Raw genomic sequence first — 18,417 nt, 5'->3', positions numbered from 1 at the left:
AAATGCTCATTTCCCTCCCCCCATCTTGGGGCATCAGGGAGCACATTTCCCCCACGTGAACTAGCATCTCCACCTTCCTCTCCCTCAGTTCAAGACATAACAATACAGGCATCATACACAGGGCTATCACTCCTTCCCTCCTCCTCCTTAGGCTCACAGGATTGGGACATATCACTCACTGCTGGTCCCTTATCCTTAACTGTCACCAGGGGCACACCAACCAATCCCCCTAGCCCATCTCCACTAGATGTTGGCATTGGCAATGCATTGTCACCACATGTCACAATACACCCCATTTCACTTTTGGAAAACATTATTGATTCAGTCACAGGTAAACATTTATCAATCCCCTGTACTCCCTCCCAGTTACCACATTTTACAATGTCTCCCAAAGTCTCGCACAGTACCTCAGAATGAACAGGGCTCTCTCCTAGCCCATCCGGTGTGCAGGTAGTGTCCTCTGGAGCATAATGACAGAGCATCCGACCCAAATCATTCCCCAGCAGAACATTAACAGGGATGTCCTCAGAGACCCCCACCTCCCGCAAACCTTTGCCTGTACCCCAATCCAGGCACACACGGGCCATGGGCACAGCAGGCTGCACACCTCCAATTCCTTTTAAAGCCATGGTTCTTCCAGGGATGATGTCCTCTGTACCCACCACTTCAGGTCGCACCAAGGTAAGGGAGGTTCCAGAATCCCGCAAACCCACTGTCACCCGGTCACCCACAGTTACACTCTGCAGGTTATCCGCTCTTTTCTCCACTGCTCCGGACACCAGAAGAACGTCTGTGTGTCCTCCAGCTACTGGTGGAGAATTCTTTTTGTTGGGTCAAGTGGCACTCAGGTGCCCAATATTGTTGCATCTGTAACATCGGCAGGTGTCCCCCTGACCCAATGTGGCTCCTGTTGCTTTTGGGAATGATGGCAAGAATTTCCCGGCTGACCTGGTGGTGCTTTGTGGTTGTGTGGCTCCCCTCCAGGTACTTGCTCCATCTTGTGCAGATCCACACTTTGCTGCTGGTGCCCGGTTGTTTGCAAAGTCATCTCCTAGTTCTGCTGCTTCCATGGCTGTCTTGGGCATGCGGTCCAATATCCACTCTCTGGCTTCAAAGCTCCGTGTTTGGAGAAACTGATCCAGGACCATCAAGTCCTCCAGGGCCTCATAGGTAGTGACTTGTAGGCCCCCAGTCCATTGCCTGAATGCTGTCCATAGCTGACCTGCATGTTCAGTGCAGCATTCTGTGGCGCTTTGTTGCAAAGTCCAAAACTTTTTCCGATAAGTCTCTGGAGTCAGATTAAAACTTTTGAGCAGGGCAGATTTTATTGCCTCATAGTCCTGGTCACTCTCAAAGGAAAGAGAAGCAAACACATCCAGAGCTTTTCCTCGCAACCATGGGGTTAGATATCGTCCCCACTGTTCCTTAGGTAGATGGAACTGCAGGCAAACCTTTTCAAATCCCCTCAGGAACACATCCAGATCACCATCTTTCTCCAACATGGGGAAATGTTCCAAGCGGGGTTTGTGGTCTCCTTGATCCTGCACATCACTCCATGCGGATGAAGCATCCCCTCTCAGCCTCAGAACCTCCAGTTCATGCCTCCGCTGGGCCGCTCCTTCTGTCGCCTCTCTCTCGGCAGCTTGTATCTGTGCCTCTCTCTCTGCGGCTCGTGCCTGTGCCTCTCTTTCTGCGGCTCGTGCCTCTCTCTCTGCAGTTTGGTACTGGAGAAGCAGTTGGAGTTTCATATTGGCATCCACATTCCCAAGGTGTTGTAAGGCAGTCCGCATATAAGAGTCCAAGGCCTCATGGGGAGTACTGTCCTGATGGGGAGTAATGTTGCTGTGTTCCCCAGGAGATATCAGTCCTTGGATGGCAGTTCCAGCTGCAGGACTTTGCCTCATGTCACTCAGCTCCTCTGCACGGGCATCATACTCCACAAGATCAGCAATAAGTTGTTCCTTGTTCTTTCCTGGAGTAGGGATGTCCTTTTCTTGGCACATTAGCTCCAGTGCAGGCTTGGACTGCTTGCGATATGCCTCCGTATTTCCGAGATGAGATAGAGGAGGTAAAACAGGAGATGGGGAGGACAGAACTGTCTTGCACTCTTTTTATATGTCTTTTAAACCAGCACTGAGCTCTGTCTTCGGAATTTACACACAAGAATATGTATGCAATTTCTTTTTTAGTGCTAAGATTTCCTTACAGGTAAAATCCAGCAAGCACTAAAAATCTCTAAATATATCCCGACTCTGCCACCAGTTGTCACAATCACACCCTATCGGTCCAGCCAAGAGGCTAGAGAGAGTGTGATAGTGCAAGGGTTAAGGCCACCAGACCTCTGGGTATCCACTACTAGTACCAGCAAGTCACCAAATTAACCCTTAGATAAACGTGTTTTACCAGAGCTGCCTTCAGAAAGGTGAGCTCATATATTTAGAGATCAAAGACTAGAGCTGATTAATTAAACCTTTAATCTCATAAAAGGTATCACAGTGCTAAATATATAAAAATACAGGAACAAATGACATACAGGTATAAAAATATATAGAGTTTTGCAAGACAAGTTCAGAAAACAAAAGATGAAGTTCTTACAGCATGATGGTATCAGTATATGAGAGTGAGTTCCAGCTGTCCTTAGGATGGTCTTGTCAGCTTGTGGCCCAGCTTTTAACAACCAACTTTTAGTCTAGCATGGTTTAAATATCATATCTGCTTTCTTGGGAGGGAGACTCCATTCCCCCCCTCCCCTCTGATCCCACCAGGGGGGCATCTCTGTCCCTGGCCCTCTTATCTGGTTGATTATATGATGGGACCAGAGTGCATGACTTCCTGCTACTTCAAAAAGAGCCTCTGACGTCAAAGGAGATGTAAACAAACAGCCAGACCCCCCAATAAAATGCAATACACAAAACACAGTCTGAATGACCTCTCACCCATGTCTTGGATGATCCATCACACACAGTTATAACTATAATACACATATAGGATTTTAATAATCAGGCCTTGGGCCTGACAGATGGTATTGGCAGGTGATGGGCAGTGCCTGGTTTCCCCCAGACATGATGCTGCCCCCACCATGATCACTGTAGGGATGGTATGGGCTTTTACTGTGGAGAGGCTTCTTTCTGACCTCTCTGCCATAAAGCCCCAATTGTGGAGGCTGCAGTGATGGTTGACTGCCTAAAAAGTTTTTCCCATCTGCACACAGGATCTATGGATCTCTACCAGATGGAGAATGGCCCTTCTCCCCTGATTTACTTAGTTTGGGGAGTATGGCTAGCTCAAGGAAGAGTCCTGGTTTTTCCAAACTTTCATGTAAAAATTATGGATGCCACTTTGCTCTTGGGAATTTTTTGCGCAGCAGAAATGTTTTCTCTGTCTCTTCACACAATCCTGTCTGAGCTCTACAGGCAGCTCTTTCAACTTCATGGCTTGTTTTTTTTTTTTTTTTGCCCTGATATGCATTGTCCGCTTTGAGACCATATATAGAGAGGGCTGGGTCTTCCCAAATCCTGGCCGATCAGCTGAATTTACTACCAGTGACTCCAATCAAGATGTAAAAACATCTGATGATCAAGAGAAATGTAAGGAGCCAGAGCTACATTTTAAGGGTTACAGCAAATAGTCTGAATACTATTGTCCATGCCAAATTTTATTTCCTTTTTTTTTTTTTCCTTTTAAATTTCCTTTTTAATAAATTTGCATTCTCATTATGGGGGTATTGAATGCAAAATGACATATGACATAGCAAAATGTGAAAAGGTCTAAATACTTTCTGAATGCATAGTATATTTACCATCATCACAATAGAACATTGGCATGCCTCCGTTTGTTCTCTTTATATTAAAGGGGTACTCCGCCACTAGACACCTTATTCCCTTTTCAAAGTCTCCCATAAACTTGCATTGAGGGGACGTGGCCGTGACATCACAAGCCTCCGGTGCTGCACCCGACGCTCTAAACGAATGCCGGGTGCAACAGGGAGATCACAGGGGTTAACAGTGTCGGGATCCCCGAGATTAGACATCTTATACCCTATCCTTTGGTGGAGGGGCGGAGTACCCCTTTAAGGACTCTTATTCACTGTCATTTCTGTTAAGACACAAAGCACTCGAAAATATATATGACAATTATTTACCAAGGAGGAGTTGGAATTGAGTAAAACCTTGTGTATGCATGTAATGCTGATTGTATGGAAGTGAATTCAATTTTACAGCAAAAAGTTTTTTTTTTTTTTTTTTTGGTGGGGGGAAGGGGTGCTGTATTATTGCAAGGATGCTCTATTACCTGGTTTGGAAACTCTAGCCTGAATACAAGATGCAATACGGTTACAAGTCCTGTACGGCGTCATATGGCACATCTGCCCACAGATCTTGCCAACTTATAGGTTGCCCTAACTGGTGTCCAGGCCAATCCTATTGTGGCGTCGGGATGTGAGGTGCAGAGTAGATGTTAGAACCCAAGGGGCAGATGTTATTAACCCCTTCTTGTCATGACGCCAGGGCGTGGTTTAGCCTTAACCACCCAAAGGTAATACAGCTGGTCCTTGGCTAGGCACGCGGGCAACGAAGACACTGACGCCAAATTATGGACAAATGGTGGATTTACTGAAGGTAGACAGGTGACACAGTCCATGCAGCACATACAATATCCCAAGGAGGTGACAAGTGACACAGGGGGACCTCGCAGGCTTGTGGAGACTTGCAGTAGTTAGACAGACTTTGGTGCAGGCCACGGTGACTAAACAGCAGACTTGGCTTGAGGCCTCCAATGCTTCAGACACACACACTGAGACGACTTGACTGCACTGGACCTCAGGGCATGGAAATAGAGGGATTGCAGCCCCTCCCCTGGTTATATAGGGGGGCTGTGCAAGGAGCCCATAGGTCACTTGGGGGGGTCACTTGGTCGCTAGTGCCTCCTGGGTAACAATCACATGGTATAACCATTAAAGAAACAGTACATTATTAATATTACAACTTATATACACAGGGGATAATAAATAAAGGAGGCCCTGGGGACATGGAGAGACTCTGCCTGACAGGGCATGAGAAGTACGGGGAAACACCATCCCATACTGGGCCACCACACTAGAAATGCTGAATTGGGTAGAAATCTTGTGGCCGGGCAGGCTAAGGAATTGGTTTCTTGTTCACTGCAAATTACTTTTAATTTTATGCCCTCTTGTGGCATGACCCAGTGTTAAATCAGACCCAACCTGTAATATTTTACATATCTGCCTGAGACATGCTAAGTTTGTACCAAGCTTCTATGAAGGTTCAAATCAACTGGTTTCAGAAAGTTAAACAGATTTGTAAAGTACTGCCAGCTGCTGTATGCTCCAGAGGAAGTTGTGTAGTTCTTTCCAGTCTGACCACAGTGCTCTCTGCTGACACCTCTGTCCATGTCAGGAACTGTCCAGAGCAGGAGCTCAAGGGAGCTGATTGGGACCACCACAGCAAAATCGAGGATGGACAGAGGATCCCTACCTGCCTCCGTGCCCTCCAATTGGTGCACAGCAGCCGGTACAAATGGAGCACCAATAACCCTAATCAATGCTGGGCTATGGTGCTGCACTGTTTAGTGTATGCAACCGAAATATTGCAGATAAAATTTCCCTATGGTGACTAAAACAATGTGGAAAAACATAAACATTTTTAAGTAAATATAATTAAACCCCTTCCTTCATAAAAGATTAAATCACCCACTTTTCTATTTTTCAAATAAAATAATGTAAACAAACATAGTCCTATTTGGTATCACTGTGTGCGGAAATATACAACCTATTAAAATACATTAATGAAGTCCAGCATTGATGATTATTTTTCACTTCATATATCAGAAAAAATAAAAATAAATAAAAAGCGATCAAAAAGTCCCATCAAAACAAAAATAGTACCAATAAAAACTACAGATGACGGCACAAAAAATGAGCCCTTCATCTGCGTATACATAAAAGATGAGGTCTGAGGAGGACCATTTTAAGCATTCTTAATTTTCTTACAAAAAGTTATGTTTTGAAAAGTAGTAAAAAAAAAACAAAAAACAATATTGAGTATCTTTGTAATTGTAAGTATAGTTGTTATCTTATAATTTTTTTTTGTTTTGCAATAGATTGTGTGGTTTATTGTTGAAAAAACAAGCCTCATATGGGTCTGTAGGTGGAAAATTAAGAGTTAAAAGGCGAGGAGGAAAAAAAATTTAAATTGTAACTAGGAGTTAACTAGAGTAGAAAACCTAGTGCATCAGTAACCCCTTCTCTCCTCATGTGCCATCTATAGAAGTGTACTGTGTAAATGATCCTTTAGCACAGAGGAGCATGTGCTGTAATTGGCAAGAGATGTAAGGGAAAGGTAGTAACTGTGTGTGTACTACTGGCAAACAGCCTAGATCTGGTCCTGCCCTCTGAAACGGAATGAAAGGGAATTAACTTTGCACCACAGAGGCTGCAAGCCCAAGCAGGTGAGAGCCCAAAATCACTGTTACACCACTCTGAAGGGTTCATGTAACCAAACCAGGCACTGTGTAATGGCTTTGTCAATGTGAACAGATCTTTTATAAAGATCTTCATTAAGGGGCGTACCCTCATATCCATGCGCTATGACTGCTTTGTTTTGCGGGTGCCTTACTAATTGATTGAAGACAACTGGATCTTATAGGGGTTTATTACAAGGTAAATATATATGCAAATACAAAGGGGAGTCCTAACTAATTAAGGGGTAGGGGTACAAGAAATAAGGGGAAGGGGACAGGAAGGGGTAGGAAGTTCTCTCTCTATCTGATCAACCTATAAGTAACCTATATATCCGTCATCCATACATTGCCAATCCCAAGACATCTCCATGGCCAATCGGAACAGTTCCTTGACAATCCGCAAACAAGGTTGTTGATTGTTGTCCTGCAGGTCGGATTACTTCCATTGGAATCAGCTCTTGTCCTTTCATGACTGCTTGGGTGGGGGACTCTTTGATGTCCCATAGTCTGTTAACAGCTGTCCATCCAAAACTTCCTCGAGAACTGCACCTTCGTGGGCTGACAGGATGATCACATCATTACAAATGCACAGTCCAGTGTGTCCAACACTGCCGGGGCTGGTTTTATGGCTTTAGGAGCTGATGAAAGCAAATGACTTGTGGTATCAGGTTATTGAATCAACCACCACTATCTTGCTGGCACTGTACAGCATTCCATCCATGAAATTCCACTGTGTTCCATTGTCCTTTTCAGTGTATTTGAGTCCATTATAAAGACACATTAAATTTATACTAGTGTGGCCAATGTTGACTTCAAACAATGACTAAGGGGGTACGACCAAAAACATAGCACGACAGGCACAAGCTGAGGTTGAATAATATCCGGAGGCAAATCCAGTACAAGTAAAAAGAAAAGGAATGATAGGTGGCACTCACCGGTATGTAGCAACAAATCTTCTTTTATTCAATCAAAATGATGCAGTGTCAAACAGCAAAATTAGGGAAACAGGCGCGCCAGATCCCTCAGTGAGGTTACAGTCGTATGGTACATCCTGATTGTTAGCTTTAAATTCAAAGTTCATTGATTCCATGGGAGAGGAGCCTAGCAGCATCTTCTCCACATTAAGAGAAGCTGTTGCTATATATTTAAATAGTATTTATTTATTTTGTTGTATTTGTCTTTATTATTGTTGTATTTTGTTTTTAAGGCCCGCAAGCGAATGACTCTAAAGTCTCTGATCCAAGCTCTCTTAACAATGCCCTCACATTATCGCTACCTGTGTGTGAGTCACCTCATTGGATGGACGGCTTTTCTCTCCAACATGCTTTTCTTTACAGATTACATGGGACAGGTGAGCTATGGAAACCAAACCTTTGACACAAATGTTTCCCCGTGAATGCCATTTAGTTTTTTTGTTTTTTGTGCCACCATCTAAACAGTTAAATACTTACCTTGCTCTCCAGCACTTCACTTCTGGCTTTGTGCCATCACTACCCAATGGCTGTTCTTCTGCTTGAAGAGGTTGGGCCTTGTGGCCGGGGATTCATGCGTCCACACATAGTGGCTGCACAAGATTGTTGGGGTCGCCGCAAAATTGTGAAGCCAATGGACATCGCAAAGACATTGAGCAGTGTCGGCACAGAGCCATAAGGGGAATGGGGTAAGTATATTACTACTTAGATTATTGTACAACAACCTTTAACTGCTTAATATGTCTCTAGGGCTTGAAGATCTACAGGATTCAGGATACTGCCAGGAATAGAAAGCCAATAAAAAAAAACTATTACAAATTGAAAACCATATAGCAATATTGCTGCATTTGCAATTGTCTATTTGTAACTATTGGGCCTAATGTGTACTCTAAAGCACAACTAATTACCAGAAAAGAAAAACAGTCACTTGTTACCATATCACATTTATATTTTATTGATATACATTAAAATTGCATAAAGTGCATATAAAAGGGAGAATTTCGAATAGATAGAGAAAATAGCATCACTCCGGCTAATACGTGTAAACTATATATCACTATAAACCTTATAATATGTTCCCATATTGTGCCAATATCTGGGTTTAAAATCTCATACCACTTAATATACTGTGCAACAAAAAAGAACATATACATACCAAAACACAAGAGTATTACACCATATGAAGTACAGAGCCGGAGTGACACCACCCAAAGGCACGTTTCGGGATGTCCTTCGTCCTGGGGGACCAAAATGGGAACATGTTATAATGTTTATAGTATATAGTTTATAATAGAACTAGCTGAGTACCCGGCGTTGCCTGGTTTTTCCTTCCTAATCCCTGTGGGGGAGGAAAAGCAACAAAGGAGGAAGCTTTTGTCCTCATATCCTGTCCTTAAATCCAGACCTCATATCCCCTCCTCATATGCCGACCCCAAATCCCCTCCTCGTATTCCAACCTCATATCCTGTCCTCATATTTTGTCCCCAAATCCTGACCTCATATCCTGACCCCAAATCCCCTCCTCGTATTCCGACCTCATATCCTGTCCTCATATTTTGTCCTCATGTCCCATCCTCATGTCCCGCCCCATGTCCCGCCCCAGATTAGGATTAAATTAACTATCCTATATTTTTAGTGGACATGTAAGTAACATGTGACTGAGTATTACCGACATATCTCCAGCCGTTTGGAAGTTATGCAGTAACATATATTTCCCATAGACTTGCATTGGACTTTAAATAATAACCCCGACCCTGGAAAATGGGGGTGGGTAAGGGTTAAATGACCTATCCTATGTTTGTTGTTGACATATAAGTAACATGTGTGCCAAGTTTCATGTTAATATCTTTAGCCGTTTGGAAGTTATGCAGTAACATATATTTCACATAGACCTGTATGGAACTTTAAACAAAAACCCTGACCCTGGCAAATGGGGGTGAGTAAGCAGTGGTGTTGCTAGGGTTGGTGTCACCCGGTGCGGTAGAAAATTGTCACCCCATACCTTCCCCCCCCCCCCTCAGTAAGTTTTTAGCCTGTTGTGACCGACACCACTGGTGTAGCGCATTGTGAGAAATTCCAGTATAATAATCAGATATACCAGTTGCCACAGAATGGGAAAGTGTTAAAGAAGTTTTCCCCATTTAAATATACAGCTCCCAGAATTACTTAAAGGGGTACTCCACTGGAAAACATTTACTTTTATCAACTGGTGCCAGAAAGTTAAACAGATTTTTTAATTACTTCTATTTAAAATCTTATTCCTTAAAGTACTTATAAGCTGTTGTATTCTCCACAGGAAGTTGTGTAGTTCTTTCCAGTCTGTCCACAGTGCTCTGTCTGTCCATGTTAGGAACTGTCCAGAGCAGGACAGGTTTGCTATGGGGATTTGCTCCTACTATGTACAGTTCTTGACATGGACAGAGGTGTCAGTACAGAGCACTGTGGTCAGACAGAAAATAAATTAAAAAAGAAAAGAACTTCCTGTGAATCACTTACAGCAGCTAATAAGTACTGGAACGATTAAGATTTTTAAGTAGAAGTCATTTATAAATCGGTTTAACTTTGTAGCACCAGTTGATTAAAATTTTTTTTTCCAGTAGAGTACCCCTTTATGCAGTGGTAAGGTTATGCTGGGAGTTGTAGTTTCACTCATCATAACTGTAGAACTGACAAGTGACTACAGCTCTGATAGGACATAGAGAGGAGAATGTACAATGATATCAGTGAGTACAGGTGACGTCTTCTCTATAGTGAGGAGAATACACAATATCAGTGATTACAGGGGACGTTTTCTCTATAGTGAGGAGAATACACAATGATATCAGTGACTACAGGTGACGTCTTCTCTATAGTGAGGAGAATGTACAATGGTATCAGTGATTACATGTGACGTCTTCTCTATAGTGAGGAGAATACACAATGATATCAGTGACTACAGGTGACGTTTTCTCTATAGTGAGGAGAATACACAATGATATCAGTGACTACAGGTGACTTCTTCTCTATAGTGAGGAGAATACACAATGATATCAGTGACTACAGGTGACGTCTTCTCTATAGTGAGGAGAATACACAATGATATCAGTGATTACAGGTGACGTCTTCTCTATAGTGAGGCGAATACACAATGATATCAGTGATTACAGGTGACGTTTTCTCTATAGTGAGGAGAATACACAATGATATCAGTGACTACAGGTGACGTCTTCTCTATAGTGAGGAGAATACACAATGATATCAGTGACTACAGGTGACTTCTTCTCTATAGTCTTTCCTTATTTAATTCAGATGGTACATACCGCCAGGACTTGTTCCAGCTAAAACTTCTGTCTGTAGAATGTGATGCCCTGACGTCTCCTCACTATGTCAGCGCATTCTCATCCTCTATATGAAAACAAGTATTATTATAAACCTGCCAGACACTGTATCCTCTAAATATAATACTACTATACACTACACTCTTTGATTATAAACCTTCCATACACTGTACCCACTGAATATAATACTACCACACATCTGTACATTCTGAATATAATACCAACTGTCACGATGCCGGCTGGCAGGAGGTGGATCCTCTGTGCCAGAGAGGGATTGGCGTGGACCGTGCTAGTGGACCGGTTCTAAGTCACTACTGGTTTTCACCAGAGCCCGCCGCAAAGCGGGATGGTCTTGCTGCGGCGGTAGTGACCAGGTCGTATCCACTAGCAACGGCTCAACCTCTCTGACTGCTGAAGATAGGCGCGGTACAAGGGAGTAGACAGAAGCAAGGTCGGACGTAGCAGAAGGTCGGGGCAGGCAGCAAGGATCGTAGTCAGGGGCAACGGCAGGAGGTCTGGAACACAGGCTAGGAACACACAAGGAAACGCTTTCACTGGCACAATGGCAACAAGATCCGGCGAGGGAGTGCAGGGGAAGTGAGGTATAAATAGGGAGTGCACAGGTGAACACACTAATTAGAACCACTGCGCCAATCAGCGGCGCAGTGGCCCTTTAAATCGCAGAGACCCGGCGCGCGCGCCCTAGGGAGCGGGGCCGCGCGTGCCGGGACAGGACCGACGGAGAGCGAGTCAGGTACGGGAGCCGGGATGCGCATCGCGAGCGGGCGCCACCCGCATCGCGAATCGCATCCCGGCTGAAGGCGGTATCGCAGCACACCGGGTCAGTGGATCTGACCGGAGCGCTGCAGTAGCGAGAGTGTAGCGAGCGCTCCGGGGAGGAGCGGGGACCCGGAGCGCTCGGCGTAACAGTACCCCCCCCCTTGGGTCTCCCCCTCTTCTTAGAGCCTGAGAACCTGAGGAGCAGACTTTTGTCTAGGATATTGTCCTCAGGTTCCCAGGATCTCTCTTCAGGACCACAACCCTCCCAATCGACCAAAAAAAAAGTTTTCCCTCTGACCTTCTTGGAGGCCAGTATCTCCTTTACGGAGAAGATGTCCGAGGAGCCGGAAACAGGAGTGGGAGAAACAAGTTTGGGAGAGAAACGGTTGATGATGAGTGGTTTAAGAAGAGAAACGTGAAAGGCATTAGGAATACGAAGAGAAGGAGGAAGAAGAAGTTTGTAAGAGACAGGATTAATCTGGCACAAAATTTTGAAAGGACCAAGATAGCGTGGTCCCAATTTGTAGCTAGGGACACGGAAGCGGACATATTTAGCGGAGAGCCATACCTTGTCTCCAGGAGAAAAAATGGGGGGAGCTCTTCTTTTCTTATCAGCAAACTTCTTCATGCGTGATGAAGCCTGTAAGAGAGAATTTTGGGTCTCTTTCCATATGGTGGAAAGATCACGAGATATTTCATCCACAGCGGGCAAACCAGAGGGCAAGGGGGTAGGGAGGGGGGGAAGAGGGTGACGGCCGTACACCACGAAAAATGGGGATTTGGAGGAAGATTCAGAGACTCTGAAGTTATACGAGAATTCGGCCCATGGTAGAAGATCTGCCCAGTCATCCTGGCGGGAGGAAACAAAATGCCGTAAATAATCACCCAGGACCTGGTTAATTCTTTCTACTTGCCCATTGGATTGAGGATGATATGCAGAAGAAAAGTTTAATTTAATCTTGAGTTGTTTACAGAGAGCCCTCCAGAATTTTGACACGAATTGGACGCCTCTATCCGAGACGATCTGCGTGGGCAACCCGTGAAGACGAAAAATGTGTACAAAAAATTGTTTTGCCAACTGAGGCGCTGAAGGAAGACCAGGAAGAGGGATGAAATGTGCCATCTTGGAGAATCGATCAACGACCACCCAAACAACAGTGTTGCCACGGGATGGGGGTAAGTCTGTAATAAAGTCCATACCAATCAGAGACCAAGGCTGTTCGGGGACAGGCAGAGGATGAAGAAGACCAGCGGGCTTCTGGCGAGGAGTCTTATCCCGGGCACAGACAGTGCAGGCTCGCACAAAATCCACAACATCCGTCTCCAGAGTCGGCCACCAATAGAAACGAGAGATGAGTTGCACGGATTTCTTGATGCCTGCATGACCTGCGAGATGGGAGGAGTGACCCCATTTGAGGATTCCGAGGCGTTGGCGTGGAGAGACGAAGGTCTTCCCTGGAGGAGTTTGCCTGATGGAGGCTGGAGAAGTGGAGATCAGGCAGTCAGGAGGAATGATGTGTTGCGGAGAGAGCTCTACTTCCGAGGCATCCGAGGAACGAGAGAGAGCATCGGCCCTAATGTTCTTATCGGCAGGCCGAAAGTGAATTTCAAAATTAAATCGGGCAAAGAACAGAGACCACCTGGCCTGGCGAGGATTCAGCCGTTGGGCAGACTGGAGATAGGAGAGGTTCTTGTGATCGGTGTAAATAATAACTGGAAATCTTGATCCCTCCAGCAGATGCCTCCATTCCTCAAGTGCTAATTTAATGGCTAGAAGCTCTCGATCCCCGATGGAGTAGTTCCTCTCCGCCGGAGAGAAGGTCCTAGAAAAAAAACCACAAGTAACAGCATGCCCGGAAGAATTTTTTTGTAGAAGGACCGCTCCAGCTCCTACTGAGGAGGCATCAACCTCCAATAGGAAGGGTTTAGATGGGTCAGGTCTGGAGAGCACGGGAGCCGAAGAAAAGGCAGACTTGAGCTGTTTAAAGGCGTCTTCCGCTTGAGGAGGCCATGACTTAGGATTGGCATTCTTTTTGGTTAAAGCCACGATAGGAGCCACAATGGTGGAAAAATGTGGAATAAATTGTCTGTAATAATTGGCGAACCCCAAAAAACGTTGGATAGCACGGAGTCCGGAGGGGCGTGGCCAATCTAAGACGGCAGAGAGTTTGTCTGGATCCATTTGTAGTCCCTGGCCAGAGACCAAGTATCCTAGGAAAGGAAGAGATTGGCATTCAAACAGACATTTCTCCATTTTGGCATAAAGTTGATTGTCACGAAGTCTCTGAAGAACCATGCGGACATGCTGGCGGTGTTCTTCTAGATTGGCAGAAAAAATCAGGATATCGTCCAGATATACAACAACACAGGAATATAAGAGATCACGAAAAATTTCATTAACAAAGTCTTGGAAGACGGCAGGGGCGTTGCACAGGCCAAAGGGCATGACCAGATACTCAAAGTGTCCATCTCTAGTGTTAAATGCTGTTTTCCATTCATCCCCCTCTCTGATGCGGATGAGATTATAAGCACCTCTTAAGTCCAGTTTGGTAAAGATGTGGGCACCTTGGAGGCGATCAAAGAGTTCAGAGATGAGAGGTAGGGGGTAGCGGTTCTTTACCGTGATTTTATTAAGACCGCGGTAGTCAATGCAAGGACGTAGGGAGCCATCTTTTTTGGACACAAAGAAAAATCCGGCTCCGGCAGGAGAGGAGGATTTGCGGATAAAGCCCTTTTTTTAAATTTTCCTGGATGTACTCAGACATAGCTAGAGTCTCTGGGGCAGAGAGAGGATAAATTCTGCCCCGGGGTGGAGTAGTGCCCGGGAGGAGGTCAATAGGACAGTCATAAGGCCTGTGAGGAGGTAGAGTCTCAGCTTGTTTTTTGAAAAAAACATCCGCAAAGTCCATATAGGCCTTAGGGAGACCGGTTACAGGGGGAACCACAGAGTCACGGCAAGGAGTACTGGGAACCGGTTTAAGGCAGTCCTTGAAACAAGAGGGGCCCCAACTCTTGATCTCCCCAGTGGACCAATCCAGGGTTGGGGAATGGTGTTGAAGCCAGGGTAGTCCAAGGAGAATTTCGGAAGTGCAATTGGGGAGGACCAAAAACTCAATTTTCTCGTGATGAGGTCCGATGCACATTAGTAGGGGCTCCGTGCGGAAACGTATGGTACAGTCCAATCTTTCATTGTTAACACAATTGATGTAGAGGGGTCTGGCGAGACTGGTCACCGGGATGTTGAACCTGTTGACGAGAGAGGCAAAAATAAAATTTCCTGCAGATCCGGAATCCAAGAAGGCCATAGTAGAGAAGGAGAAGGTAGAGGCAGATATCCGCACAGGCACAGTAAGACGTGGAGAAGCAGAGTTGACATCAAGGACTGTCTCACCTTTGTGCGGAGTCAGCGTACGTCTTTCCAGGCGGGGAGGACGGATAGGACAATCCTTCAGGAAGTGTTCGGTACCGGCACAGTACAGGCAGAGATTCTCCATGCGGCGTCGTGTCCTCTCTTGAGGTGTCAGGCGAGACCGGTCGACCTGCATAGCCTCCACGGCGGGAGGCACAGGAACGGATTGCAGGGGACCAGAGGAGAGAGGAGCCGGGGAGAAAAAACGCCTCGTGCGAACAAAGTCCATATCCTGGCGGAGCTCCTGACGCCTTTCGGAAAAACGCATGTCAATGCGAGTGGCTAGATGAATAAGTTCATGTAGGTTAGCAGGGATTTCTCGTGCGGCCAGAACATCTTTAATGTTGCTGGATAGGCCTTTTTTAAAGGTCGCGCAGAGGGCCTCATTATTCCAGGATAGTTCTGAAGCAAGAGTACGGAATTGTACGGCGTACTCGCCAACGGAAGAATTACCCTGGACCAGGTTCAACAGGGCAGTCTCAGCAGAAGAGGCTCGGGCAGGTTCCTCAAAGACACTTCGAATTTCCGAGAAGAAGGAGTGTACAGAGGCAGTGACGGGGTCATTGCGGTCCCAGAGCGGTGTGGCCCATGACAGAGCTTTTCCAGACAGAAGGCTGACTACGAAAGCCACCTTAGACCTTTCAGTAGGAAACTGGTCCGACATCATCTCCAAGTGCAGGGAACATTGAGAAAGAAAGCCACGGCAAAATTTATAGAGTCCCCATCAAATTTATCCGGCAAGGATAGTCGTAGGCCTGAAGCGGCCACTCACTGCGGAGGAGGTGCAGGAGCTGGCGGAGGAGATGATTGCTGAAGCTGTGGTAGTAGCTGCTGTAGCATCACGGTCAGTTGAGACAGCTGGTGGCCTTGTTGCGCTATCTGTTGTGACTGCTGGGCGACCACCGTGGTGAGGTCGGCGACAACTGGCAGAGGAACTTCAGCGGGATCCATGGCCGGATCTACTGTCACGATGCCGGCTGGCAGGAGGTGGATCCTCTGTGCCAGAGAGGGATTGGCGTGGACCGTGCTAGTGGACCGGTTCTAAGTCACTACTGGTTTTCACCAGAGCCCGCCGCAAAGCGGGATGGTCTTGCTGCGGCGGTAGTGACCAGGTCGTATCCACTAGCAACGGCTCAACCTCTCTGACTGCTGAAGATAGGCGCGGTACAAGGGAGTAGACAGAAGCAAGGTTGGACGTAGCAGAAGGTCGGGGCAGGCAGCAAGGATCGTAGTCAGGGGCAACGGCAGGAGGTCTGGAACACAGGCTAGGAACACACAAGGAAACGCTTTCACTGGCACAATGGCAACAAGATCCGGCGAGGGAGTGCAGGGGAAGTGAGGTATAAATAGGGAGTGCACAGGTGAACACACTAATTAGAACCACTGCGCCAATCAGCGGCGCAGTGGCCCTTTAAATCGCAGAGACCCGGCGCGCGCGCGCCCTAGGGAGCGGGGCCGTGCGCGCCGGGACAGGACCGACGGAGAGCGAGTCAGGTACGGGAGTCGGGATGCGCATCGCGAGCGGGCGCCACCCGCATCGCGAATCGCATCCCGGCTGAAGGCGGTATCGCAGCGCACCGGGTCAGTGGATCTGACCGGAGCGCTGCAGTAGCGAGAGTGTAGCGAGCGCTCCGGGGAGGAGCGGGGACCCGGAGCGCTCGGCGTAACACCAACACATACTGTACACTCTGAATATTAATCTGCCACATACTGTACCCTCTGAATATAAATCTGGTGGTGTTGCTAGAGGATGATGAGGGTGCTACTGGCCAGCCCCCCTGGCAGTATCACCCCCATCATCCATCGGCAGGATCATCCTCCTGGCAGGAGCACCCCCATCATCCACCATTAGTGTTGCTCGCGAATATTCGCAATTCGAATATTATTCGCGAATATCGCATATTCGCGAATTCGCGAATTTCGCGAATATAGCGCTATATATTCGTAATTACGAATATTCGTTTTTTTTTTTCCTTCACAGTACACATCACAGTGATCACCCCTCTCTGCTTCCAGCTTGTGTTGTGTAAAGAAGGCTGTAATACTACAGTGTGAGACTGGCGCGCGAAAATTCGCATATGCGAAAATTAGCATATGCTAATTTTCGCATATACGAATTTTCGCATGCGCGTATTTCCGCATACGCGAAAATAAAACGAGAATATAACGAATATGCGAATATTCGCGAATATATGACGAATATTCGTCCATATATTCGCGAATTCGAATATGGCCTATGCCGCTCAACACTATCCACCATCAGGATCTGCTGATGTAGGTGCTGCTGCTGGCGGGGTTTGCTGGTGGATGATGAGGGTGCTACTGCCAGGGGGGAGCATTAGGTAGGCAGCAGTTCCCCCACTTAAGGTAGGTAGCAGTTCCCCCACTTAAGGTAGGTAGCAGTTCCTTCACATTAGGTAGCATAGATTCCCCACATTTCGTACCAGTTACCCCACATTAGGTAGTAATTTCCCCACATTAGGTAGCACAGATTCCCCACATTAGGTAGCACAGATTCCACACATTAGGTAACAGTTCCCCACATTAGGTAGCACAGATTCCCCACATTAGGTAGCAGTTTTCCCACATTAGGTAGCAGCTTTCGCACATTAGGTAGCAGTTTTCCAACATTAGATAGCAGTTTACCCACATTAGGTAGCATAGATTTCCCACATTTGGTAGTAGTGTCCCCCCATTAGGCAGCATGTTGCATGTTCCCCACAATAGGTCAAAGTCTCCTCACATTAGATCGCGGGTTCAAACAACCCCCCCCCCCCCTTCCCCCACACACACAAAAAAACACACACACAACACAGAGACACACGTACACAGATAGATAGACACACACTCAGACAGAGAGACACACACACAGTCACACACACAGTCACGCACACACAGAGAGTCACACACAGTCACACACACACAGTCACAGTCACACACACACACAGTCATACACACACAGTCACACACACAGTCACACACACACACAGTCACACACAAAGTCACACACACAGAGTAACACAGTCACACACAGTCACACACACACACAGTCACACACACAGTCACACACACACAGTCACACACAGTCTCACACAGTCTCACACACACAGTCTCACACACACAGTCACACACACACAGAGAGTCACACACACAGAGAGTCACACACACACAGAGAGTCACACACACAGAGAGTCACACACACAGAGAGTCACACACACAGAGAGTCACACACACACACAGAGACACACACACATTCACACACACACACACATTCACACACACACACACATTCACACACACACACACATTCACACACAGTCACACACACACACACAGTCACACACACACACACACAGTCACACACACACAGAGTCACACACACAGTCACACACACAGTCACACACACAGTCTCACACACACACAGTCACACACACACAGTCACACACAGTCTCACACACACACA

The 18,417-nt window shown here is 46.4% G+C and overlaps 1 protein-coding gene and 1 long non-coding RNA gene across 17 annotated transcripts in view; one reads left to right on the top strand and one right to left on the bottom strand.

Moving 5' to 3' along the window:
- The window catches only part of SLC45A2 (solute carrier family 45 member 2), a 178,537-nt gene that overhangs the window by 101,376 nt on the left and 58,744 nt on the right, over positions 1-18,417 (top strand). For all 16 annotated transcript variants that reach the window (XM_056545440.1, XM_056545534.1, XM_056545408.1 and 13 more), the window contains one exon: positions 7,685-7,828. In XM_056545440.1, the coding sequence (XP_056401415.1) occupies positions 7,685-7,828 (144 nt within the window). The remainder of the gene's footprint in view (positions 1-7,684; positions 7,829-18,417) is intronic.
- The window catches only part of LOC130295178 (uncharacterized), a 112,026-nt gene that overhangs the window by 66,591 nt on the left and 27,018 nt on the right, over positions 1-18,417 (bottom strand). The gene's annotated exons all lie outside the window — the stretch shown is intronic.

Source organism: Hyla sarda, chromosome 1, assembly GCF_029499605.1.
Source record: "Hyla sarda isolate aHylSar1 chromosome 1, aHylSar1.hap1, whole genome shotgun sequence".
NCBI lineage: Eukaryota > Metazoa > Chordata > Amphibia > Anura > Hylidae > Hyla > Hyla sarda.
The sequence above is the reverse complement of the archived record's forward strand: the minus strand, read 5'-3'. Positions and strand labels throughout refer to the sequence as shown.